The 27619-nt window shown below is 36.0% G+C and overlaps 1 protein-coding gene across 1 annotated transcript in view; it reads right to left on the bottom strand.

The window, feature by feature from the left end:
- Positions 1-27619, bottom strand: part of CHM (CHM Rab escort protein) — a 106818-nt gene that overhangs the window by 14233 nt on the left and 64966 nt on the right. The window contains exons 8-9 of the mRNA XM_069463583.1: positions 18235-18331; positions 696-794 (exon numbers count right to left, since the gene is read on the bottom strand). Coding sequence (XP_069319684.1) covers positions 696-794; positions 18235-18331 — 196 coding nt within the window. The remainder of the gene's footprint in view (positions 1-695; positions 795-18234; positions 18332-27619) is intronic.

Genomic DNA, 27619 nt, shown 5'->3' with positions numbered 1-27619 from the left:
ACCTTCACTTCATATAAATCAAAGGGATCCATTAGGCTATTTTTTCATCACTTACACACAAAATATACCACATTTGCTCCATTCATAGCTACAAGAGCTGCTCTATTATGTGGAGGTGGGGGAGAGTTTTAAATTCATGGTGGAAAAATATTTAAAGTAGCACATATACTTTTGAGACCTAAATATCACAACATTAGCACCCTATGCATTAAATGACAACTATAAGGAAGAACTCCTACATTTGCCAATCAATATTTTAATCTTTTGTCAGCTGAATCAACTTTTTTTCTTAAGATAACTTTTTCTGATAAAGCAATATATGCTGTTTGTACAACACCTGCAAAATAAAGAAAACTATAAGTAAAAATTGTCCATAATCCCACCAAAATCAATTGAGAGATTTCTTGACAGTCTTTTTCTGTGCATGTGAGTAGGTATGCATATAAATAACTTTTGTGCTTAATTATGTTTTCATGTGTATGTGTGTGATGTGTATTTTTCCTTTGACATTATAGAATGAACATTTTCCCCCATGTTTGGGCAGGCAGTGGGCTGAACTATCTTAGTAAAACATGTGAATTGTTGTTGAATATATCACATTTTAGTTCAGGTTGCAGAAACCTTCATGATATATCAAAGAGGAGTGTGATGTTTACATTACCTTTCCATCATGAATCAGTAACTATTTTTCTTACCTGTCTCCATTTCGGTATATGGAATAAACAATTTCTGCACAACTGGTTCTAGATCTTCTCTTGCTGTTTTAGAAGATGCACAAGTCAAATGAACCAAGTCTGTTAAAAAAATAATTATTTTGAGTTTTTGCTTATCACAAATCTGTTTTACTCATATTTAAGGAACTAAGCTGGTATCATGGGTAATACAGGGCTGAGAAGTAATGGCTCCTGCCTTTAAGGTGTTTATAATCTAATGATAGGAGGGCATGTAAAAACATTAACATTGTGCTATATATGTTGAATAATAGCTAAATTGTGTTAACTATCAGCTAAAATAAATCACACTAAGACCCAAGAAGTAGCAGTTAGTGTTAATTTTGTAAAACTAACAGTAGAAAAGCTTAGAAAATCACTTATTCACAGAAAAGAGTTTAAGTTATCCTTATGATATTCCTAAAGAAGATGGATAAAGGATTATTGAACAAAATATTAATAATTATGTAAAAAAAGTCTGAAAGTGGAGTACTTATTTACCTAAGAGAGCACACTTCATATACTTCAGACAGAAGAACCCACTTATACATACACTTTGCTGATAAGTTAACCACAAATCATTTATTCACTACAGGGTCCTGTAAAAACCTTTTGGGGTAACACTTTTGGCTTAGTTTGAATCATATATATACTTCAAAGTCCATAAAATGGCACATATCAAAATAGTCTATAATATTTTTAGGAATTCAAAATCACTTTCCTTTCTCATTTACAGATTTATGGGGCCTGGACCCTGGAGAATATTTACCTTAGAGAATATCATGTACAAAAAAGGCACTTCACTGCTGGTGAAATACTGTAGCCTAACTCTGTTAGAAATCCTAAAGGCCTACACACAAAGGTGAAGGAAGGAAGAAAAGCTCTACATATTGCAAGAAATGATTAAGGGCATCGCCAAATAAGAGAAGTGCTTAAGGTTCCAGAAAGGGCTTACCTGGGGTGGGATAGAATGGCAAGAAAAATATATTACAGAAGAGTAAATACTGAGAAATTCCTCCCCCTACTACACCAGTAAAAAGGTCCACCCACTTCTTTTCCAAGAGTTTATTTTAGACTACTAGAATTTTTTTTTTAACCCTAGGAAATAGGTCAAATTTTATCATGGAAGCCAGTATCTGAATAAGACTCTCATTATCGAAATTCATTCCACATACAGCTACTCTAAAATATATCTAAGCATAAACTGAGGGACTCTTAATAACCAAGGAGCTAAAGTCAAATTTTATAGACAACCCCCTCCCCAGGGCCACCGAAGAAAGTGATATTCTAGGATCGTTCCTGAATTATTTATGGCCTAATAAAATATCTACCTTATTTAAGCATGTTCTTACATGAATTTAACAATGATTCCCATTGGTTCTGGGATATTGTAGGATGTATGGTACTAATTATTTCCAAAGGAACTTCAAAACAAAATTATTCCTGATTAACTTAAATTTTTCAAATGCTGTATGACTTTGGTGGGGTAGGGTTTAAATTCCCTAAATAATTACTGAAACAGGGTGTGCAATTAAAAAGGTCAGAAATCCAAGAGTGAAACTGTCCTGTCTCTCCTCCGACACTCTCATAAAATACCAATGCTCATGCCAAAGCTCTCAATTTTCCAGTTCTTTCCTATTTGATTAATGTTTGTTAGGAAAAAAGCAGACGAACATGGATATAAATAAGCATATTTTTAAAAACATCTTAATGGCTAAACTATTGGTTCTGTTAAACAGGATATATATTTTGAAGAAAAACACTTAAGTATATCCTTATGTTTCTTACCAACATAATGAAGTTCAGTTCAGGTAATGGTAGCAAAAATTTCTAGTAGTGAAGTCAAATTACTATTTTGTGATTAATGAATTTTACAGCATATCTTAGAAAGACAAAGACAATCATAACCTGAATTCTAATGTCTGTACCTGGACTCTGCTTAGATGCTACATTATTGATCTACAAATTTAAGGCATGAACAACTATTTTTCCCCCTACGCTTCCTGACTTTCCTCTTACCTAGGTTACCTCCTTGTGTAGGTTACTCTGAATTCATTTTGGTCCTCTTCAAATCAGAGATTGTTGATTGTGCTTAACTCAGATTATTTTCAAAATTTGTTTATTAACCTTCATAGCTCTTGTAAGTCCTTTGCTAGCTTTAGAGTCGATTTTTCTCTTCTTGTCAAATACAACTTATAGTGAGTGTCTAATAAATGCTTCTTGCTATTAACAATTCACTTCCCTGTTATGGACAAATATTAAGTACTCACGTGCTTAAATAGACAGGTATGCACACATCGATACATCTATGTACATAGATTCATGGGGAAAATATGACTATTTTATGGTATGAAATGTAGGAAATTACCTGATCTACTAGGAGAGAGTCAAGGGAAAATACCATTAGATAATCTTCAAGTTATTTTAATCTGTCTGAGAAATGCTTACAGACACATTAAGATATATCTATAAAATTCCCAAAAGAATTCAAATATCTGAATTGACTGTACAGCTAACATGCATATGTCAGATATTATCCTAAGCATATTACAATTATTATTTAATTTCACCTGTGCAATGGCCAATTATTATCCTCATTTTATAAATGAGAAAACACAGGGACAGTGAGGTTAAACAGATTTCCCAAAGTCATACAATTAGTAAAAGGAAGAGGTAGAATTCAGAGAGCTGGAATTCAAGCCCACATTATCTGCCTGTAGAGTACCTGCCCTCAGTCACTAAATGATACTGTATAATTGTAATAATCTCTGCAGAAGCTGCAGTCACTTAAGTCAGCAGTCTTCAATCTGGGATGTGCATGAGGATACACAAGGACTTTTCACAAGGAACAATAACTATAAGAGAGTCATGATTCAGATGCTCAAGTCCACCTCCTTCCACTTCATTAATACTTTTCAAAAAATTTATTTATTGTGTTTAATAATTATTTAACAATATTGCTATATATTTGTGAAAGTTGGATTAATTTTGCATAAATAATTGTATTAATTGTATTAATTACCCAATTACCTATTACCCTAGGAAATTTTTAAAAATTCTATTTCTATATTTTTATTTATTTATTTATTTATTTATTTTTTTGAGACAGAGTCTCACTCTGTTGCCCAGGCTAGAGTGAGTGCCGTGGCGTCAGCCTAGCTCACAGCAACCTCAAACTCCTGAGCTCAAGCGATCCTCCTGTCTCAGCCTCCCGAGTAGCTAGGACTACAGGCATGTGCCACCATACCCGGCTAATTTTTTCTATATATATTTTTAGCTGTCCATATAATTTCTTTCTATTTTTAGTAGAGATGGGGTCTCGCTCTTGCTCAGGCTGGTCTCGAACTCCTGAGCTCAAACGATCCGCCCACCTCGGCCTCCCAGAGTGCTAGGATTACAGGCATGAGCCACCACGCCCGGCCTATTTCTATATTTTTAAATGAGTGATGGTGGGCATCACATATTTCTGGTACTTAGATACCACTGAATATACTTAAAAGAGTGATGGTTTTACTACTCTAAAGCAACATTTATAATGTTATAAATTATATTTTTTATAATTATTTGAAGCTTCTGATGAAAAATTATGTTTGTCAACTTACAAGTGTCCAAGGGGTACAGGAACAGAAACTTTGAAGACCTTAAGGCTATCAGATAAATGTAAAACAAAACCTGTAGAACATGTTGTCACATTTCTACTAAAATTTAACTCTCTATGTAAAATACTTCTTTGCATCCTGTGACTTTAATTCTTCTCCACAAAATTAACTTGCTGAATAAAGGATAACAATGACCACAAATTAGATCAACAGGCAAATGCTTTCCTAAAGGTATCACATTTCATTAGTACCAGTTGACACCTATTACTAAAATTGTGGAGGATGCAAGAGAAGTGGAAACATTTCCCACAGGCATCATGTGAGATTACAACTGATCAAAAAAAAATTTAAATCCTAACTCTACCTTTTGTAAACTATGTTCCTTTTACTTCATTTAGCAACTGCTTAAAGGACTAATGGGCTAAAAAGATGACAAAATTTATTCTCTATCACAATTCCTCCATTGGCAATATACTTGGATTTGTATTGATATTAAAGAAACCTTTATGCAAATAAGCTTTAATTCCCAGAACATAAGGGTAATCCTTGAAAAACTTTGATGAGTGGAGTGCCAGTTACAATTAGCATCATTGAAAAAAGAGCATCTGAAATTTAGAAGTCAGAAATCACTCAATACAAAACTAGAAATAACAACACATTCTCAATTTTCTAAAACTTGAGTTTCGAACACAGATCTATCTCACAAGTTGCTGTTTTGAAACAATGAGAAGTGAGATTTCTACTGAGAATTTACACAACTATAATAATGAGCACATTAAAAGCAACAAGTTTAATGTTCATAGGACAGGATGGCTATGTGGGTCTGGTATTACTTCTGTTCTTTACATCTACTTGGCCCAGTCAGTGTATCTCTCTGGATTCAATGTCCTCTTGATTAAATAGAAGGGGTGGAATTAATTCATCTGTAAGATTTCTTTTAGCCTTAAGTTTTATGAAGATAATTCCTTACTCAACATCCCTGATTCTTTCAATGATGACAGATATTAAACCAAATACTGATGGCATTACAAATGTGAATGTAAAACCAAGGAAATGCTTGCTGAAAAAGGTAGGAAATCTACCTCTCAACTTTGTGAGGTTTCCACACACAGCAGTCATTCACTCTATACAAGTAGGGAAAATTTTTTTTTTTTTTTTTTTTTTTTTGAGACAGAGTCTCACTCTGTTGCCCAGGCTAGAGTGAGTGCCGTGGCGTCAGCCTAGCTCACAGCAACCTCAAACTCCTGGGCTCAAGCGATCCTCCTGTCTCAGCCTCCCGAGTAGCTGGGACTACAGGCATGCACCACCATGCCCGGCTAATTTTTTCTATATATATTTTTAGCTGTCCATATAATTCTTTCTATTTTTAGTAGAGATGGGGTCTCGCTCTTGCTCAGGCTGGTCTCGAACTCCTGAGCTCCAACGATCCGCCCACCTTGGCCTCCCAGAGAGCTAGGATTACAGGCGTGAGCCACCGCGCCCGGCCAAGTAGGGAAAATTGTTCCAAATGCATTTAAAGAAATTTTATGTAAGGCTGGTCAACAAGTGTGTTTTGCTGTGCAACCTAACTAGAAATACATAATTAATTTATACAGGGATCAATGTGGCTCATAATTTATCTTTCATGTAGGAATAAAGGGCAAATGCAATTTATATAACAGAAGTAATAAGAATATGTATCAGGAAGTTAGAAAAGGTCAGAAACATATTTTCTTTATGGTACCAATCGAGGAACTGAGTTTGATGACATATGGCACACAATTTAATTTTTAATTTACTTGACTTATTCAGAGGTCTTTTACACACAGCCAAGAAGCAGGAAGTGCACCTCACGCCCTCCCCAATTAGACTTTTTAGCAACCAAGATAGATGTTACAATGCCCATACACTAATATAACCACCTACTCAGGACTCAGTTATGTTAATACTACATGCAATTTTAACAGGCTTGGTTATCCTGTTTTCTGATCTTCTGCAGATTACAAGCAGCAAATAAGGGTAAAGTGAGGTCAACAGAAAATGCTGCCAGAAAGATCATCATGCCAGCTGAATGAAAACAGCCTAACAGAGGGAAAGGAGGAAGAAACATAAAACGTAGACCCAAGAAATGATAAAAGCACAACAGTCATTTAGCATAGGATCAAATAGACCTAAACACCTCAATAGGCCTCAAGGGCATTACTGGATTATAATGGACTATAATCAATGATGTTCCTGATAACCCTGTTATGAAGAAAAAGGTTAAAATATGCTTAGTATATCCAGTAGAGAATGGCAAGGAAATGTGACACATGCTAGAAAGGTAATTAAGAAAAAAATATTAAAATAACATTTCAGGTTTAAAAGGATACATTGTAGCTATCTGAAGAATGGATCTGGAGAGACTATAGCACTCTAGGGGGTACTAAATAAATGATGTATTATTGAACAGTGTTTACAGCAAATGGGTATTTCTAAACCACTCTCAAATCTTCCCGTCTAACCTCATTTCCACTGTAATGAAAACTCATTTAACAAATTACATTTTTATTTTGAACAAAAGGTATCTCTGGCTTCCTTAGGAAGCATTTCTGCTAGAGGCTTCTGTTACCCAGGTCAGAGGTCTGCTTTTGGAGCAGGAAATTATTCTGAAATAAATGTGGAGCAATCACACTGACTGGCTCAGCTCACCAAGACATATATCCAAGAGTATCCATCAATGTTCTAGAACACACCCCTATGGCTCCTAGAATTCTAACTTTGGTGATTAATTGTAAAGTAAAAACTAATATTTATTGAGTATATTCCTATGAATTTGATCCTGAGAATAATCCTGAGGTAGATACTATCATTATCCCTATTTTATAGATAGGAAAGTTGAGTCATGTAGAAGTTAAGTAACTTCCCTATAGTCAGTCAAGTAGTAAGTAAAAGCTGGGATTTGAACTCATCCTATGTTCTCCACCACTATACAACAGTGTGTAGATGGAATGTATCTCCCTTGTTAACTATTTATTTGCCTTGCAAGAGCCTTTCATACAAATCATTGTCATATGATATGAAGGTAAACTTCAGATACATAGTTATGATTTTAAAAATTCTAAATCAACTCAAATTTAAGGCAATGGGACATGCATGAAAAGTCATTAAAGAGACTAACAAGTGAAAGTGAACTACAAGGTATTTTTATGTCTTAAGCACATTTTTGGCCATACACGACTATAATGTACCCTTGCACAGCACAGGATGAAAAATAATAAGTGTGATTTGTAAAATGAAAAATTAAAGTTGTTGAAAATATTGAGAGAATTATATGTTATCTTATTCCATAACATCCAAAACACTAATAAGAGCCTCTTCCATAAAGACTACAAATGAATTTTATGTATTATACTCTACTGAGAGTGACATAGTAATTTAATAATATTCAATATAAAGTACCATAATATTGGTCATCCCTGAAGAACACCGTAAAAGGTCACAAATTTCAACCATGTTCTAAATGGTAAGAAAGCAAACGTTTGTGCTGATTCAAGAATGGATGAATTTGGGTAGTGGATACTGAATAGAAATAAAGATAGCATATCAGAATTAGTTAATACTTAGTGATATTTAATATGTACTTAGAAAGAATAACATAAAATCTTTATTAGCTAAGAGCAGAATACCTGTGACAAATTTAAATTTCCTCTTCTCAGATTTATTTAAGTGGGGAAAAATACCTTGAAATCAGTATATTTTTTGAAAGGAAAATATATCTTTACATATAGATTACTATGGCTAATGAAAAATGGACTATACTAGGTTCAGACAAAAATTAAACCCAGTACTTAAAGGTACAAAAAGATTTACAGTTTTACTAAAAAATCCTCGTATTTTCTCTAAAAGCCATTATTTTGTAATAATTCTGTCTTATAAATAAGCTAATTTGTTCAAGAATAATTTATCTTTAAAATACGTTTCTTTGCTAAACAACTGAACTCTAATTAAATAACCAAAGTTCATATCATTTACTTTCTATAAATTTCATTTTATTGTTAATACCTTTGAGGAATAGGTACAAGTCACAAAATCTCATTGATACATATTTTGATTATATTTGATTTACTCAGGTATAACTGTGTTAGTTACAGTGGTTGCCAACATTTGTCAAGTGATTATTCCAACAGGAAAAGTGATGAGTTTACTTCATGATTTCACCATTACAACCTCAATTTTTAGGGCAAGTGAAGGCACTTGGTTCCACTCAGCCGGCAATACCAACTACGTTCCTGTCACTTATACTATGGGACCAAGTTTAGATGTATTTGTCTACTTACATAATTATTTGAAGGAAAAATAAGTCACAACAAAACCCAGTTAATGGTTTAAAAAACATAAAATTTATACAACATTTAGAATTTAGTCTTCTTACAAACTATTTTATTTTTTCATTTTTTATAAAACCATGAGCAAATGGATGATCATTAACTTTTACATTTAACATAATTGTTATAAAATTACTATAAATATGGTAATACAACATAGCTCATCTAAATATATAAAAACAAGAACATTCAGGCTAGGCATGGTGGCTCACGCCTGTAATCCTAGCACTCTGAGAGGCCGAGGCAGGTGGATTGTTTGAGCTCAGGAGTTCGAGACCAGCCTGAGGAGGAGTGAGACCCTGTCTCTACTAAAAAAATAGAAAGAAATTAGCTGGACAATTACAAATATATAGAAAAAATTAGTCGGGCATGGTGGCACACACCTGTAGTCCCAGCTACTCGGGAGGCTGAGGCAGAAGGATTGCTTGAGCCCAGGAGTTTGAGGTTGCTGGGAGCTAAGCTGACGCCATGCATGGCACTCTAGTGCGGGCAATAGAATGAGACTTTGCCTCAAAAAAATAAAAAAAATAATAAGAACATTCAAACAGAATAGTAAAAAGCCTTCCATCAAGAAATTGTAATTAGCAGAGCACGTAAATAGGTGGAAAACCATAGCATGCTCGTGGATTGGAAGAATCAACACTGTTAAAATGTCTATACTACCCAAAGTTATCTACAGACTCAATGTAATCCTTATTAAATTACCAACATCATTTTTCACAGATATAGAAATAATAATTTTATGCTTTATATGGAACCAGAGAAGACCCTGTTTAGCAAAAGCAATTTTAGGCAGTAAGAACCAAATGGGAGGTATTAATTTACCAACTTCGAACTATACTACAAGGCTGTGGTTATTAAATCAGCTTGGTATTGGCACAAGAACAGAGACACGGACCAGTGAAATAGAAGAGAATCCAGATGTAAAACCATCCTCATATAGCCATCTAACCTTTGACAAAGCAGACAAAAGCATACACTGGATAAAAGATTCCTTACTCAGTAAATGGTGCTGGGAAAACTGGATAGCCACATGTAGAAGACTGAAACAAGACCCGCACGTTTCACCTCTCACAAAAATCAACTCACGGTGGGTAACAGACTTAAACCGAAGGTGTGAAACTGTTAGAATTGCAGAAGAAAATGTGGGAAAAACTTTATAGACATTGGCCTAAGCAAAGAATTTATGAAGAGGACCCCAAAGGCAATCACAGCAACAACCAAAATAAATAAATGGGACCTGATTAAATTAAAAAGATTCTGCACAGCCAAAGAAACTGTCACGACAGCAAACAGACAAGCTACACAATGGGAAAAAATTTTCGCATGCTACACATCCGATAAAGGGCTGATAACTAGAATCTATTTAGAACTCAGGAAAATCGGCAAGAGAAAATCAAACAACCCTATCAAAAAGTGGGCAAAGGACATGAATAGAAATTTTTCAAAAGACAGAACAATGGCCAACAAACGTATGAAAAAATGCTCAGCATCTCTAATCATCAGGGAAATGCAAATCAAAACCACAATGAGATAGCGCTTAACTCCAGTGAGAATGGTCTTTACCAAAAAGTCCCAAAACAATAAATGTTGGCGTGGATGTGGAGAGATAGGAACACTCATACACTGCTGGTGGGACTGCAAACTAGTGCAACCTCTGTGGAAAGGAATATGGAGACACCTTAAACAGATTCAAGTAGACCTACCATTCGATCCAGCAATCCCATTATTGGGCATATACCCAAAAGAGCAAAAGACATCCTCTAAAAAAGACATGTGCACTAGAATGTTTATAGCAGCACAATTCACAATTGCAAAGATGTGGAAACAACCCAAGTGCCCATCAATACATGAGTGGATTAATAAAATGTGGTATATGTATACCATGGAGTACTACTCAGCTATAAGAAACAATGGTGATATAGCACCCCTTGTATTTTCCTGGATAGAGCTGGAATCCATTCTACTAAGTGAAGTATCCCAAGAATGGAAAAATAAGCACGACATGTATTCACCATCAAGTTGGTTTCACTGATCATCACCTAAGAGCACATTTGGGACTAACATTAATCGGGTGTCGGGCAGATTTGGGTGGGGGAAGGGATGGGTGTATACATACATAATGATTGCGATGTGCACCATCTAGGGGATGGACACGCTTGAAGTTCTGATTCGGGGGGGGGGGGCGGCAAGGACAATATATGTAACCTAAACTTTTATACCCCCCCTAATATGCTGAAATAAAAAAAGAATTCTAATGGAAACAAATTCTCCTGAAGATGCCTTTTTTTCCAAGTATGAGTAATATCAAATTGCATACACCCTTCCCTCAAAAGGTGGGCTCTTATGCCACAAATAATCATATTCAGTATTCTCAGTTTTTTTGTGCTTGACCTGGAAAATAAGGAAATTATGTTTCTAAATTATTCTGTGAAGAAGCAATCATGTAAATTTAAAAAAAAACTATTCTATTGTGTTCAGGATATCCTTTATTCAAAAGGTTCAGGAAAAAAGACAAAACCCTTAAAAGAGATTTAGAAGTAAAAGTAATCAGGGAAGAGAATGACTGTGTAATATTCTAAACGAAGTACTTTGCCTATAATCAGGGAGCTTCAAAAGAGGAAAATAAATGAGCTGGAAACAGGTTTGGATACATAAGACAAACACATGATATATTTGACCCTTTTTCTTTTTCTCTGACTTGAAACAGAAAACAAATCAAGAGAAAGGGAAAGGTTGGTTTAAAGCCTTCCATGATTTTATCAGACTAGCTCTGTTTCAGAAGATAGACCGAGAACAGAACAACTTACAACTAGTTGTGACATCAATGACTCTCAATTAGGGCAGCAGCAGGAAAATACACCATTAAAGACCTTTAATGTCCAAGTTACAAATTGCCCCTGAACTTCTGTGAACAGGCCCAAAGCTTAAGAAGGAGAAAAAAAAAAAGAAGCTAAACTTTAATTAAGTAATAAAAGCAAGTGAATGATAAAAATGTCAATTTCTATCTCAGTGTTATGCCTTAAATCTTGTTATATATTATATCAAACATTGACTCTATTATAACTATTAACTAGGACTTTTAAAATAATGAATGCTGTAGAAAGAATACATAACAGATTTAAAAATGAACATTAACTTCTCTTCGTCTGGAACAAGGCAAAGTACAAATAATAAATTTAAACTTATTTCTTTCAGTCAACCTTCCTGGTATACGCCTTACTATTGAGAGACTAAAAAAACCAAAGCCAGTTCATTTGTTTATACTGCTGGTTTTGTATTAATAAACTGATTAAACTATAGTAAAGATCAGGGAGAATTTTATCACAGAAGAAACAAGTGATAGAACTGGAGTAGGAGAGGGCTGTAAAAGGATTTTAGATATTTTGCTTAAAATAATGTCATATATTATCAAGCATGCATGCAAGACTGGTGGCTTTTTCCACAGACATGTAAAATGTGAACCATTGAGGGGGTTCAATTTGTATGGGATCTTTCAAAATAATTTAGACTAATTTCTAATGAAGAAACCAAGACCCAAAAAATTAAGAAACTTCTCCAAGGTCAAATAACTAAATTGTGGTAATTCTGTAGACTCCTAGGCCAATATTCTTTCCACTATACTAATAGTCTCATTAAATTCATAGAAACTCAAGCTAGAAATTGATTCTCTCAACATTAGGTACATGAACCAAAAAAAAAAAAAAAAAAAAGGCACCCAAACTTAAAATAATTTTTCTTTGCGATTTCGTAACACACAGAAGGTTTCCCAGAAACTACAGTTTTTAACTTTAAAGTTAGAAAATGTCATTTTAGAAATAAGACTTTGGCATATATTTACATTGTGGAATGATTAAATCATGCCAATTAACAAATCCATTACCTCACATACTTATCTTTTTTTTGTAGTGAAATCATTTAAAATATACTCTTTTGGCAATTTTGCTTAAGTACTAGGGATACAAGTAGTAATCCATGGCTCTGTTCCTCATATTGGACAAGAAATACAAAGATAATGATGCTACAATTACTCTGAGAAACAGTATAGCATGGTGGTTAAAAATGAAGGCTCTAGAGCCAGAACACCTGGGTTCAAATTCTGTTTCTCCCTTATCTACTTCTGTGATCTTGGAGAAATTATTTGTGTTTTCTTTGCCCCAGTTACCTAATCTGAATAACAGAGAAAACAATGGGATATATCTCATAGAATTGTTATGAGGAATAAATTGAGTCAACCCATGTAAAGTACATAACAGTGCCTGCACATAATAAGTGCTTAGCATATTTTAGCTATCATTATTAAAATGGAATAAAGGTCAACTTAGAGGAAAGTACAGGGATCTACCTAAACAGAGGAGCAAAAGCCCAACTGCATGAATGAGTCAGGGAAAGGCTTGGGAAAGAAGCAATATTTGAACTAGGAGTTGAAGGATGATGAGCCATTTAAGTGTTTGGCAAGGTCACTCTAGATCAAGGGAACAGTATATGCAAAGGCACAAAGGTGAGAGAAAACGTGGTAATATTAAAATAAAAAAACCATTTTGCTATATGTAGTATCCATAACCTAGCATATTAGCAATGTATTTTTATTATTAATAACAGCTGCCATTTATTATATGCTTACTCTTTGCCAGGAATTGTGTTAAGTGTTTTGTAAACACTCAATCTTTACAAAAGCCCTAATTCACTTACATCCACTGGCACACAACATTTAGTGGGAGCTCAAATATTTATTGAATGACTATGATCACAGAATTTTAGGATGTCGTTTTATTTACTGTATAATACAAAAGCCTATATAGTTCTAGGGTTGGCACAATGTTTATGATTTATGACCAGAAAAAGAAAAGTATATAAAGGCAGCATTATTATTTTTTTTTAATTTTCAGCATCAGCTTAGTGGCAGGCTGCATGGTCCCTGAATTAGAAGAAATTATGTTTGAATCCCTGCTCTGCCACTTACTAAGGTGTGTGATTTTAGGCAATCTAAGTAAACTAAGACTAAGTTTCCTAATCTATAAAATGGAGCTAACAGTACCTACATCATAGAGTTATGTTAAGAACTGTATGAAATAACGAATGGAAAGTGCTTAGCCCATTACCTGGCTTTCAGCAAATCCTGGATGATAGCTATGATTATTATAATGTTGCAAAGGTAAATATCATTATATGACTTTAGGTAAGTAATTTTGCTATCACTCTGGTTCAGTTTTCCTCTAAGTGGGCCTAAAGAAGATTATAGAGTACTTTAGTGTCCCCTTACCCAGCTGACCGATAGTCCGTGTGTGTACACTATATGAGTGATCAGACAAGAGGCGGCCTCATCACAAACTGCTTTGACAGATGCTGTCAAGGAATACATTTCATCTAAAAGTGGTGATCTCCTATGTTTGAACAGTGCAGATATGCTCTTCCACCATTTCTTGTGACACAAGATTATACTCTGAAGAATTTAATAATATGAAGGAAGTTCTTTGACCTTTTTATAGTGATTCTGTGAATAAATATACCTATTATATTAGATAAATACTAAAAAAAAATAATAGATGCCAAATGCATATTAGCGTTTCCCCCAGAGAATATACTGGAAATTAAACAATGTCAAAGTTCCAGGAAAATGTCCAGGGGATGTTTAAAATAATTATGATATTGCTTATAAAAGAAAATGTGAAGGTCACAGTACCACTTCATACTACATACAACTATAGAACACAAGAGGCATGCTTTGTCCTTCTCAACCACTAAGAAGCCCCAAGAATATGTTTGGGGAAGGGACAAGATACATACACACATAAATTAATGAATTAAGCAGGAACATAATCCAGATGACAAGGAAGGAGCCATGTGGGAAAGGGCTGACTGGCTTAAGATGGGTCACTGATTAGTATAGTATGTTGCAAGGCACTTTGAAAAAGTGATTTAAATTTCAGGAAATATCTGATAAGGTAGGAAGATTTGACAGAAACGAAGGAGAATGAAAAATAGTCAAATTTAATGACCACCTGAGACTTTTACATATCATAGTGGTCTGGAAATAAAAACCCCAAACTGTGGATTCAATTATACATAATCAAACCCACAGCAGCAAGACATCTGGGATAGTATGTCAAATTTTGATCACACTATTATAGATTTCCTTAATATGATCTTTTATCCTTGTGGCATAAATGCCTGTTTTTAATTCACATTGTAGAGAAATCAGAAAATCAACGTAAACAAATAGACAAACTTAAAAGTTAATTATGTATTTTCCCATACTTTAGAGATGATCACTGCTGCTACTACTATTCGGTATATACTCGTTGGAAGTTGTTTCCTATACACTCATGTCCCTATAAATGCACACATGTGTGTGTGCATATGGATATATAAACACACAAATATATCTACCCCCATAATACAAAATGAGTTTAGAAATTTTACTCATAATGGAAAATTTATATAAGGAAACCTTATATTATCTATTATCATTATAAATAATATGAAATTGCAAAGTTTCTTATATATAATTTTTAAGGCCAGGATCATGTCCTATATTTTTCTTGAAGCATTTCTAGATCATTTTATACCACAATGGTCTATCTCTCTCCCATTTAACACTTGTGGCTTGTATCCTTAGTTTACTTTACCTTGTTTTGCTGTATTTGTTTTTACTTTATTTATTTATGTTATTGCTTTTCTCTTCCCCAGTACACTGAAAGCTTCCTGCAATCAGGAATTGTTTATTTCTTTCAGTCTTATCCCCAAGACCTACAATAATGCCCTGTAGCCTATACTTTAAAAAAAATGCTTAATGAACTAAGAAATGCACTTGCAACACATAAGAGCAAAAGTTGATACCATTAATATTTATATTGCTCTTTTCAGTTGATAAGACAAGAAATTCAACAGACAAATGAATAAAGGATTCATAAAACTAGTATAAATATCCAATAAACATTATGAAAGGATGCTCAACTTTATGACTTATGAAATTTAAATTCAAATAAAATATCATTTTTCAAATTGGCAAACGAGTTTTGATAATACCCAGTTTTCTTGAGGGTTTGGAGAAGAAGACATGCTTGCTTATATACTGCCATTGGATATGTAAATTGGTACAACTTTTGGGGGGAGGGGCTTTGACATTGTATTACTATATCAAAAGCCTTAAAACTCTAGACACTTTGGGACTTTCAACTCCAGGAAAAAGAAATAAAAGAATTTTCCCAGTTCTTCCTGACTTCAGCTAGAAATCTTGGACATAATAAATAAAACAAATATAAGAAGACTATGAAAGGTAAAAAGAAGAAAGCAGACTGGCTAGGGATCTTGGGACAAAAAGAACAAAATGGCAGAGTTCTCTTGAGTTTTGTCTCATATATCCCAGACTGAGAGCCAGAGAAACTGATGACGTAGAAATACCAATGGGCTAAGATTTAAAAAGCCCCAACAAAAGCCTTCTCTCTCTGACAAAGGACCAGGAAAAGGGCAGCCTAGCAAGACAGTAAACTTTGAGACAATTGCTCTACTCCAGCCAGACACTACAGAAAAAACTAAGGCCTTGCCATAGTTCAAATGTTAAAAATGGCATATACACAATCACTGAAAGTGCTATCACAGACACGCAAAAAGATTTTCATTGTATTACATTTTCCTGAAAAGCAGATTATAAACCAGTATATAAAAAATATTCCATTTTTATGGAAATATGTATGCATACTCATACAAGGAGAAAAGGACAAAGAAGCTATACACCAAGAGTATTTATCATCTCTAGGTAGACAGATTATGGTAACTTTTTCTTTTTTACATCTTCCAAATTGTCAATAGTGAACATGTATTACTAGATTATTAGGTATGTCAAATGGAAAAATAATTTATAAAACAAATTTACAAAAATGACTATTCACAAACATAAAATAAAAATATTGATAATTTACAAAAAGCCATGATGAGTGAAGTTTTATAACTAAGAAGCTAACATAGATAAACAAGACATTTAAAAAATGTTTAAAATAATAGTAGAAAATTATAACAGTAACTGTCATGGTAAAGATTTGCCTGTACCATGAGTCACTATAAAAACAAAAAAGCCTCCTCTGAGCTACTTTTCCCATAGAAATTTAGAATTACAGCAATGTTGGACAAGTTTTCTTCTCCCCTGCCTGCTGATACCAAGCTTCCCACTTTTCTGTCTAACCACATTTTTCCATCTTTTAGTAGCAGCTCTACATTTCCCCATTTAAGTTTTCCTTAACTATGCCAAACCAGATTAATATTCTGATTCTCAAAATCCATATAAGACTTTGAGTAACACGTAATTTAGGCTTACAGAATTAAAAAAAATTTTTCCAGCTAATGATATTATGTTTCCCTCCTATGAATCCCTAGAGTGCACTGTTTGTTGGTACCTCTTTTGTGGTACTTGTTTTCATATTCTGCCTCTTACAGCTACCTTTGTGTTTGTCTTATCTGTCCAACTAGATTGTGAGTTTCCTAAGTTCGGGGCTTATATCTTATTCATCTTTACCTACCATAAAATTCTTAGCACAGTATGTTGCACTCAGTTAATAAATTGTCTTGTTCCATTAGGTGAGCAATGAGATTATGAACATTTCAAATTAGGCATCTCAGCTTCTGTTTCTTTCTAATGCCTACAGTACACAGTTTAGGTCTAGCCACATTGTGCGATGTATACTTGTTGATTTCTGCTTACTGAAATGTCTTTAAGAAATATGTTATATGGTATCCAACAGTGCTGTGCACAGAAGTTTTAACACATATAGGTAAAGGAACAGAGAAATAAAGTAGTCCTTAACTTTAGTCTCATAAAGAAATGAAATGAATTGAAAATTTATACATGGAAAAAGTTCAGTAATTAAATTTAGAATTTGAAGGAAAGTGCTACAGTCTGAATGTATGTGATTCCCCACAATTCATATGTTGAAACCTAATCCCCAGTGCAATAGTATTAAAAGGTGGAGTCTTCGGGAGATGGTTAGGTCATGAGGGCTCTGCCTTCATGGATGGAATTAGTGCCCTTATAAAAGAGGTCCAAGGGAGCTTGTTGGTACCTTTCCCCATGTGAAGACACATACAAGGCACCATCTATGAGGAACGGGCCCTCACCAGACACTGAATATGTTGGTGCCTTGATCTTGGACTTCTGCACCTCCAGAATTGTATGTAATAAATTTCTATTGTTCATAAATTACCCAGTCTAAGGTATTTTGTTATAGAAGCCCAAATGGACTGAGACAGAAAGTAAAGAAGAAAATTAGCAATAAAGAAAATAAATATTAGAAAAGTAGGTTTCCAATAAGCTTAAGAAAAATTACAGAAAGAATTGGAAAGTCATAGAAATTCCTTCATTAGAGAACTAAAAAATTATGATTGTGAAGATCTTTAGCCACAGAAATGTTTAGAGGCAAGGGAAAAGTATGAAATGACTTACTGTATGAACATATACTGTATGAATACTAAGAATAATAAAAAAGGGAAAATCTCTGTAAGTATGACCTTGACAACTGTAATAGCTGCCCCCTTTGCTCCCTAAACAAACACAAAAGACAAATAACCAGACTCTACTATGCTTACAAGTGCCTTTCATGCACGTCATCGTTGAAGAACATAACTCAATGACCCGAACAGCAGAAGTTCCTGGTTCCTCTGCTGGTACTGTCAAAATGGAAGTCTAAAAAGCAGAAACAAAGTATCAGGCATAGCTGTTATATCTGATTCTCACTCTTTCATCATTAGCCTTGCTAACTTTCAAACTTAGTATCTTTTTCCAAACATTCCTTGATGTCTGAAAAAATTTGGCTTGTAAGGATTTAATTTTGGAACAGAATTTGAAACATGTAACATGCACCTATGTGTCATGATATCTAGTTTCTGCATTATTTATATTTAATATTTATATATCATATACATCATGTTCATAAAGTTGTCATAGATAATAAATATGTCAAATATCTTTAGTATTTATTAAGTCCTTCACTTACTAGAGGTTGAGCATTCCTAATTCAAAAATCTGAAATCTGAAGAACTCCAAAATCTGAAACTTTTGAGCACTCACATGACACTCAAAGGAAATGCTCATTAAAGCATTTCAGATTTCAAGTTTGGATTAGGGACCCTCAACAATGAAAATATTTCAAAATCTGAAAAAAGTCCAAAATCTAAAACACTTCCAATCCTAAGCATTTCAGATAAGAGATACTCAACCTGTATTTTCAAAGAAAACAATTATGACTTATTAATTCTGAAATATATGTACTTTGGTGTTTGGAATCAGATCATAGTAAATCAATTTTGATTATATAATGGCTAAAAATAACAGAGAACACTAAAAATTAAAGATGTTACCAATCTCAATGATATAAAAACAAGCAAAGTAAATATATACTGAAATACTTCCAAATGAATTATTTCAAATTAATTTAAGACTCCATTAATAAAACTAGAAATTCAAAATCAAGAGTGAAATGTAAAATTATTAAATAATTGATATGCAATATGCTGTCCTAGGCACTACTAATATGCTATGTGGCTTTATATTTAAAAGACTTTAAATCACCTTCAGATCAGAGTATAAAGTTTCAATATTAATCCTCAATTTAATCTTCAATCTGAAGAAATTATACCCTCTCATACAGGAAATACTTGCCAAAAGGTGAAGCCCCATTTATACCATTTCCTAGAAGTGCTATGCTAGATTTTGAGTGGGAATGTCACATTGACAACCTACAGAAGAAACACCTACAATACATTCTAAAAATAGAAATTATTTCGATAGTCATGACTATCTTGCTTATATGTGCACTTTATGGCTCAAGATATCTCAAAAAGTGAGTTCTCCATGTTCTTTTTAACCCCCTTTGCCACTGTTCATGATAGAAAATGTACTTCAGCATTAAAAAGAGAGAGAAGCTACTAAGACATGGAATGCTGTATAATAATTTAATGATTACAACTAAAAACGTGATTATAATTGGAAAAGTATCTTAAGGACTGCACCATCATGTAAGCATGTAAGAACTTCTTTTTGTTCCTACAACTATCATCATATTTTTTTTACTGAGATATAATCAGTAACTTCCTACCACCTGAACTATGTGAGAAGTTAACTGTCTTAAACCTCACAGAGATTACAAAAGCCATCAAAAGAGAAGAGAATTCCCTCAACCCTCTAATACTATTTCCATCTATTATTTCCTCTCTCAAAGTCTCATGGTTCTACCTATGTCTCAAAACTGAAAAAAAAAAAAAAGGTGGGAGAGAAGATGGAAGAAGAAAATTCCCTATAGGAAACAAGAAAGGGAGGCCAGATATACACTTTAGAATCTATAAAGTTTAAACTCATTACTATGATGGCTGTGTGAAGGATGAATTTGAAGGAGATAAGATGAGAGGCAGGGTGACCAGTTAGAAAGCAGAGATGATGAATCCCATAACTGAAATAGTGAGAATAAGGACATAGAGGCAGATCAAAGCAACTTCTATAGGAAGTACACTGAAGGACATAAAGGCTGGTGACATGTCAGAGAGGGGAGGAATTTGTTGTTGTTGTTGGAAGGATGTCAGTACTATTCAGAGAGGTAGGGAACATGGATGATGAGCAGTTTGGGTAGGGAAGATGGTGAGTTCAGCTTTGATCATGTTCCATTTGATAGATGTCCAGCAGGAAGTTTAGCATGTGGGCCAGATACTCCTGGGAGATATAGAAATGGCTGACACCAAGATTTATGTAGAGTTGAAACCATGAGAATACACTGAGTCATCTAGCAAGTGTGCAAAGAGAAAGATATACTGTGGGCTGAGGGAAGAACCCTGTGGAGCCCTGATATTTAAGGACAAGGTAGAGGAAGCAGAGAGGGAATAGAGTCATGAGAACACGGAGAGCACAGTGTCATGGAAGCCAAAAGAGTACAGAGGTTCAATAGAAAGGGAAGAAAAACACTGTCAAATGTACCATAGAAGTTCTAGCAGACAAGACCCAAAAATCGTCCCCTAACCCTATAATGAAATTATTAATAAACTTAGTGAGAGAAATTGTGGCAGAAATGTGAGGGTAGAAGCCAGGTTGGAGTGGTTTAGAAATGAATGGGCAGTAAGAAGCTGGAGGCAGCAAGTGTAGACACCATCCTGAAAATGTTGATAAGAGAAGGGAGAGACTGGATACTAGCTAGACACGGGGGCCGAGTCAAAGGAGCAGCGGTTTGTTTTTGTTTGTTTTTAATTTTTATTTTTGGAACAGAAAATGCTAGTACATACATATAGGTTAAGGGGAAGCTGCCAGTAGTGGAAAGAGGCTGAAGATGCAGGACGGAGAGCAGGCAAGCGTGGGTGGTGTGTGTGTTTGTGTGTGTCAAGGGTACTTGTCAAAGGGGATGGATTTGGAAAAGCCTGGGAGACCCCTCATTCGGCCCTAGGCTGGTGTACATACGCTGTGGGTGGTAGGGCATGAAGTCAAGGGCCACTGTGCATGGTGAGTGGCCTTGCTTTTCTCAGTGAAGTGGGGCTGAGGCTGAGGGGATGAAAAGAGTGGGCAAAATACTAAAGACTTGGACTAGGCACTGAGAGGAGAGGGAGAGGGAGCTGTCTGAATCCAGTGGAAGAACTAACTGGTGGTGGGTGCTTGAGGGTGCAGCTGAATGAGATTGGCACCCATGACTTTGTGGCGGTACCTGTCTGTTTGTTTGGTTTTCTCAAGCAGACATCAGTGGTCCATCTACAGATTATAGTCTCAGCCAGGAATGGGATTTTCCTTTGTGGGTGCAAGAGAAGGACATAGTATTGTAAGAATTGAGGGTGTTGGTGAAAGGGCAGTTGAGAAGATCCACCATGGGATCTGCCACCATGGGGTCTAGGACAGTGAAAAGGAAGAAGGAAGAAGGAAGAAGGGAGATGATAAAATAGAACGAAATGGAGGGGACAAGGAATTGTAGGTCTCTTAATAGGCTGGGTGGAGGTAAGACAATGAGAAAGCTGGAAGGATAGGATCAGATCAATGCCACTGTAGATTTATGACCTTCTGACTCAACTGGGCCATTAACACTACCCAGCAATCTGACCATGATAGGTCATTCTCCAGCTAGCTGTTCACGGTGATTATTTTACATTTTACCTTGAGCTTTGACCCATCCACACTCATACACCCCTATTCTCAGGAGATGACCTCACCTTTTTGGCAATTTATAGAATAAATGGAACCTATCAGATGGGAACTCCCAAATCTACAGAGTCCTGCATTGACCCTTGTTTCAATTTGTCTCACATCCCAACTAAAGGCAACACTTGCCTACTCTCTGAATTTCCTCCTCCCTGGCCTCTGCCTGGACGTTGATCCATCAATTATCCTCCTTCTCAGCTCGGTATCTTCAACCTCTTCCTCTATAATGGCTCCATTCCATCAGCTGAAATATATACTAATCTTTTAAAGTAAAGAAAAGCCCTCTTCACTTCCACCTCTCTCTTCAGGGACCAGTCTCTCTTATTCGTCAGAGCTTAGCTTCTTCAAAGAATTGCCTCTTCTCTCTTAACTTTTCTGCCACCCTGGCACCCTTTGAACCACTTACAAAGCTCAGGGTTTAACAGGAGATACAGACAAGTCAAACAGCAATCACGGGACAGTGTGATATGATAGCTGCTGTACCACTCCTTATACCACACTCATGCTGACATGTGTCACACTGAACTACAGTTGCTATTTATTTGTCTGTACCTCTACCCTCTAAACTGCAAGTTATTTGAGGGCAGAGATGTTATCATGGTTACCACTATATCTTCAGGACCCAGAACACTGGCTGGCAGGTAAAAGGCATTCGTTATTTGCTGAATGGTTAAATGAAAGTATTTATGTTTACACATATAATGAGCATATTTGGGGGGTTTTGTATAGAATGTTCATTTATTAGCAATGGAAATTGGGGCCATTAATTTAGTTTATCCATTCACATATTTGTTTTATATATTCACATATTTGTTTTATAAGAGAAAACTTCCAACTTAAGGGATTTTAGGAGCCTATTTTTAGCAGTAGCATAAAGAATTGACAGTCACATCTACTGAGTAAGCTAATTTTACCAGTCACTATAAAATATAGTTAGAAGGAGAAATGGGTATACCCCTGGAATTCAAGTCATCAGATTCGGGAAAAATCAGAGGCATGACATTTCTATGGAAATGGGGATGATGAGGAGGAAAAGTGTACTGAAATGTGCAATAATGGCGAGGAAATATAACTGGGAGTGTGTGTTGAAATTCATTCACACCTGGCCTAATGGTTGATTACCACCATTGATATAGGGCTGGCTACTGTAAAGTCTTTTACTCCAAGATTTTTAAATGTATTCTCTGGGGATTCTTTTTCTTCCCATAACAATACATTTTCAATTTCACAAAAATATTTGTCAAAATCTAGTATATAGCCCAATTTCCCTAGAACAAATCTGTTGTATAAAATGTGATTATTTTTTTCTGATAGATGGAAATACTTAAGAAACCAAGGCTATTACATTTTTGCCATCAAATATTTTTTTAAAAAACTCACTGAAAAGTACTACAGGTTAATATTCCTAGTCCAAAATCCAAAACTTTTTGAATGCTGACATGAAGATCAAAGGAAACACTCATTGGAACATTTCAGATTTCAGATTTTCAGTTTAGGAATGCTCAACCAGTAAATATAATGCAAATATTCCAAAATACAAAGAAACCTAAAGCTATGGAAAAACAAGCATCACATGTACTCACCATCAAATTGGTTTTAACTGATCAACACTTAAGTGCACATATAGTAATAACATTCATGAGGTGTCGGACAGATGGGAGGGGGGAGGAGGAGATGGGTATATTCACACCTAATGGGTGTGTTGTGCACTGTCTGGGGGATGGATACACTTGAAGCTCTGACTCTGGTAGGGCAAGGGAAATATACATAACCTAAACATTTGTACCCTCATAATATGCTAAAATTAAAAAAAAAAACACTTCTGGACATAAACATTTCAGATAAGTAATACACAACCCTTAGTACATATGGCTTAATACATTTTATTTTGCCAATATTGACTTACACATATTATCACATAAATTAGTGGAGATGTTATTAAAAAGTAGAGAATTCAATGAGATATCACCTCACATCTGTTAGGATGGCTGGTATCAAAAAGACAAGAGATAACAAGTGCTGGTAAAGATGTAGGAAAAAGGGAACCCTTGTACACTGTTTACAGGAATAGAAACTAGTACAATCATTATGGAAGCACCACAAAAAATTAAAAAATATAACTATCATATGACCCAGCAATCCTGCTTCTGGGTATATATCCAAAAGAAATGAATTCAGTATTTCAAAGAGATATCTGCATTCTTATGTTCACTGCAGCATTATTTGTTGCAGCCAAGATTTAGAAACAACCTAAGTGTCTGGCAATGGATGAATGGATAAAGAAAATATTGTGGGAGACCTAAGGATGGCGGAGCGGTGGTGACATCCTGGATTCATGCTCCTGGAGAGGAAGGCCTGGATCTCGGTCTGCCACAACGCTAGAGGATCACTCCCCCACAAGAACAGTGGTGCAAATCCACAGAGAATCAGCATGGGACACAGAAAGCAAGAAAAGACTGAGGTGAATGGGAAATAAGATCGTGAAAATCTGGAGAGTGCAGGATGGACAATAGAGAGGGGAGCATGGGACGGCTGTACCCGCCTCACCAACGAGTGAGGTGGGTTCAGCCCCACAGGAAAGCGGCTTGTTTCCCCACTGACCTCCACACCCACTAAATTAGGGATCTGCCTGAAGTCGGTGCAGAATCACTGTGGGAGATGTGGGGCTCTGTGGAGAGGAGACATTAGCGGGAGGCATTTTGGACCCCGGAGCTCTGTGCACAAACTGCACCTGGCGGGGAGGGTTTGCGCTAAGCTGCAGCGACAGGCACCTAGGAGACGCCGAACTGTCTTCTTTACGCGGGTGGCTGAGCTCCCTCAATCCCCAGCTCCTCCGGCCTCCGCCCGACCCTGAACATTCACCCCCCTCAGTGCCAGCAATCTGTGGATGGGCAGCCGCCATTGTTGGGGTCCACAGCCTAGCTGCTGCAGAGCGATTAGGTACCAGGTGGCTCCCTGGGCGGCTCCGTGTCCCCTAGTCTGTGGACCCCCACTAGGAGCTCCGCCTTTGTGTGAACACTGAGTGCTTCCCCAGTCACGAGAGAGTGGAGCGTGGACCTTGCGGACATTGGGGTGGGGCGGACCATCACCCCCGGGAGCTGCAGCAGCTGGGGCGCTGGGCGAATGAGGGCATTGCCCCCCCTCCCCAGCCACTGTTTCTCACACGGAGAAAGGCAGAAACCACCTCTGGAGAGGAAGAGGCAAGGAAAAAGATGCTTTCTGTCTGCAATTAGAACAGCCCAGTGACCTGACTCTCAAACAGGTTTTGGGTCAAATTAATTCTCTGGGGCTGGACCCAACAGGAGCAGCATCCCCAGCTGAGGTAGCAAAATCCTGAAAAACAGGTGAAGGGCTCCCCCTAGTGACAGAGGAGGCAGCTCACCTGGGCTGCTACACAGCCTAAGATCAGCTTGCACAGTGAGCCTCTATCCAGACTAAAGCTGAAAGAAGCTGAAAGAAGGGATCTAACGATTAATCCAGATGGGAAGGACTCTGCGAAAGAACTCTGGGAGTATAAAGAATCAAACTGAAATCTTGCCCTCAAAGAGGATTACTAGTTCTCTACCAATTGACACAAACCAGATTCAAAATAGCAACATGTCACAGGAAAAATTTCAAACATGGATTATAAATAAGCTGAATATTATGCAAGAAAAAATGAATAACCAACACAAAGAAACCACAAAAAAGATCCAGGACTTGGAAGAAAAATTCACTAAAGAAATCGAAATATTGAAGAAAAATCAAACTGAACTGGAAATGAAGAATTTATTCAGGGAGCTACAAAACACAGTGGAAAGTCTGAAGAGCAGAGTAGATGAAACAGAAGAAAGAATCTCAGAGATCGAAGATACCACTTTCCAATTAAATAAGTCAATCACAGAGATAGAGCAAAGAAATAAGAGAAAAGATCAGAGTCTACAAGAAATGTGGGATTATGTGAAGAAGCCTAACGTGAGAGTTATCAGCATTTCTGAGGGTGAAGAAGACAATAAGCAAGGGTTGGATAAGCTATTTGAAGACATAATTGAGGAAAATTTACCAGGCCTTGCCAAGACTCTAGATATACAGGTTCAAGAAGCTCAAAGAAGCCCTGGGAGATTCATACCAAATAGGAACACAACGTCATGCAGTCATCAGACTGATGAAAATATCCACGAAAGAGGCCCTTCTTCGAGCTGTAAGGAGAAAGAAACAAGTAACATACAAAGGAAAGTCCATCCGAATCATGCCAGATTTCTCAACTGAAACCTTACAAGCAAAAAGAGATTGGGGCCCCATTCTCACTCTTCTGAAACAGATTAATGCCCAGCCTAGAACCTTCTACCCAGCTAAGCTAAGTTTTATATACGAAGGAGAAATTAAGACATTCTCAGATAAACAAAAACTCAGAGAATTCACGAAGACAAGACCAGCTCTCCAAGAAGTACTCAAAACAGAGTTACACACGGACCAGCACAAGAAAGACCCACGAATGTAAAACTACTCAAGAGAGAAAGATCAAAACCCAGTTATCACAATGGCTCAAGAGAGAAAACATAACAATGAAGCTTAACCCAACATGATGAACAGAAATCTGTCTCACTTATCAGTTCTGTCGTTAAATGTGAATGGATTGAATTCCCCACTCAAGAGACATAGACTGGCCCAATGGATAAAAAAATAAAAGCCAAGTATCTGCTATCTTCAGGAAACTCATCTAACCTGCAAGGATACATTTAGACTGAAAATAAAAGGGTGGAAATCGATATTTCAAGCAAATGGAAGCCAAAAGAAAGCTGGAATGGCAGTTTAAATCTCCGATAACTTAGCTTTTAAATCAACAAAAGTAATGAAAGACAAAGATGGTAACTATATACTGGTGAAGGGTACAATTCAACAAGAAGACATAACTATACTTAATATATATGCACCCAACTTAGGTGCACCCAGATTCATAAAGCAAACCCTACTTGATCTGAACCAAATGATAGATAACAATACTATAATAGCCGGAGAGTTTAACATGCCGCTGACAGTACAGGAGAGATCCTTCAAACAGAAAATAAACAAAGAAATAATGGACTTAAATAGAATGCTAGAACAAATGGGCCTGACTGACACCTACAGGACATTCTACCCAAAAACCACTGAATATACTTTCTTCTCATCAGCTCATGGGACATTCTCCAAGATTGACTATATCCTAGGACATAAAGCATGTCTTAAAAAATTTAAAAAAATAGAAATTATACCATGCATCTTCTCAGACCATAGCAATATAAAAGTAATAATGCACCCTAACAGAAATTCTTATTCCTACTCAAAGTCATGGAAGCTAAACAACCTTCTCCTGAACGATTATTTTATGAATGAAGAAATCAAGATGGAAATCAAAAGATTCTTTGAATTAAACGACAAAGGAGACACAACTTATCAAAATCTATGGGACACAGCTAAAGCAGTCCTGAGAGCAAAATTTATTTTCATAAATGCCTATATCAAAAAGACAGAAAACTTACAAATAGACAACCTAATGAACAGACTCAAAGAGCTGGAGAAGGAAGAACAGACTGACCCTAAACCCAGCAGAAGGAGAGAAATTATTTAGATCAAATTAGAACTAAATGAAAAGGACAACAAAAAAAACATAAAGGAGATTAACAAAACAAAAAGTTGGTTCTTTCAAAAGATAAACAAAATAGACACACCTCTGGCTAGACTAACCAAGAGCAGAAAAGAAAAAACTCTAATAACCTCCATCAGGAACATGAAAGGAGAAATCACGACCGATGCCACAGAGATACATGATATCATCTATGAATTCTA

This window comes from Eulemur rufifrons, chromosome 30 (genome assembly GCF_041146395.1).
Source record: "Eulemur rufifrons isolate Redbay chromosome 30, OSU_ERuf_1, whole genome shotgun sequence".
NCBI lineage: Eukaryota > Metazoa > Chordata > Mammalia > Primates > Lemuridae > Eulemur > Eulemur rufifrons.
Note: the sequence above shows the minus strand (reverse complement) of the source record. Positions and strands in the feature narration are given on the sequence as shown.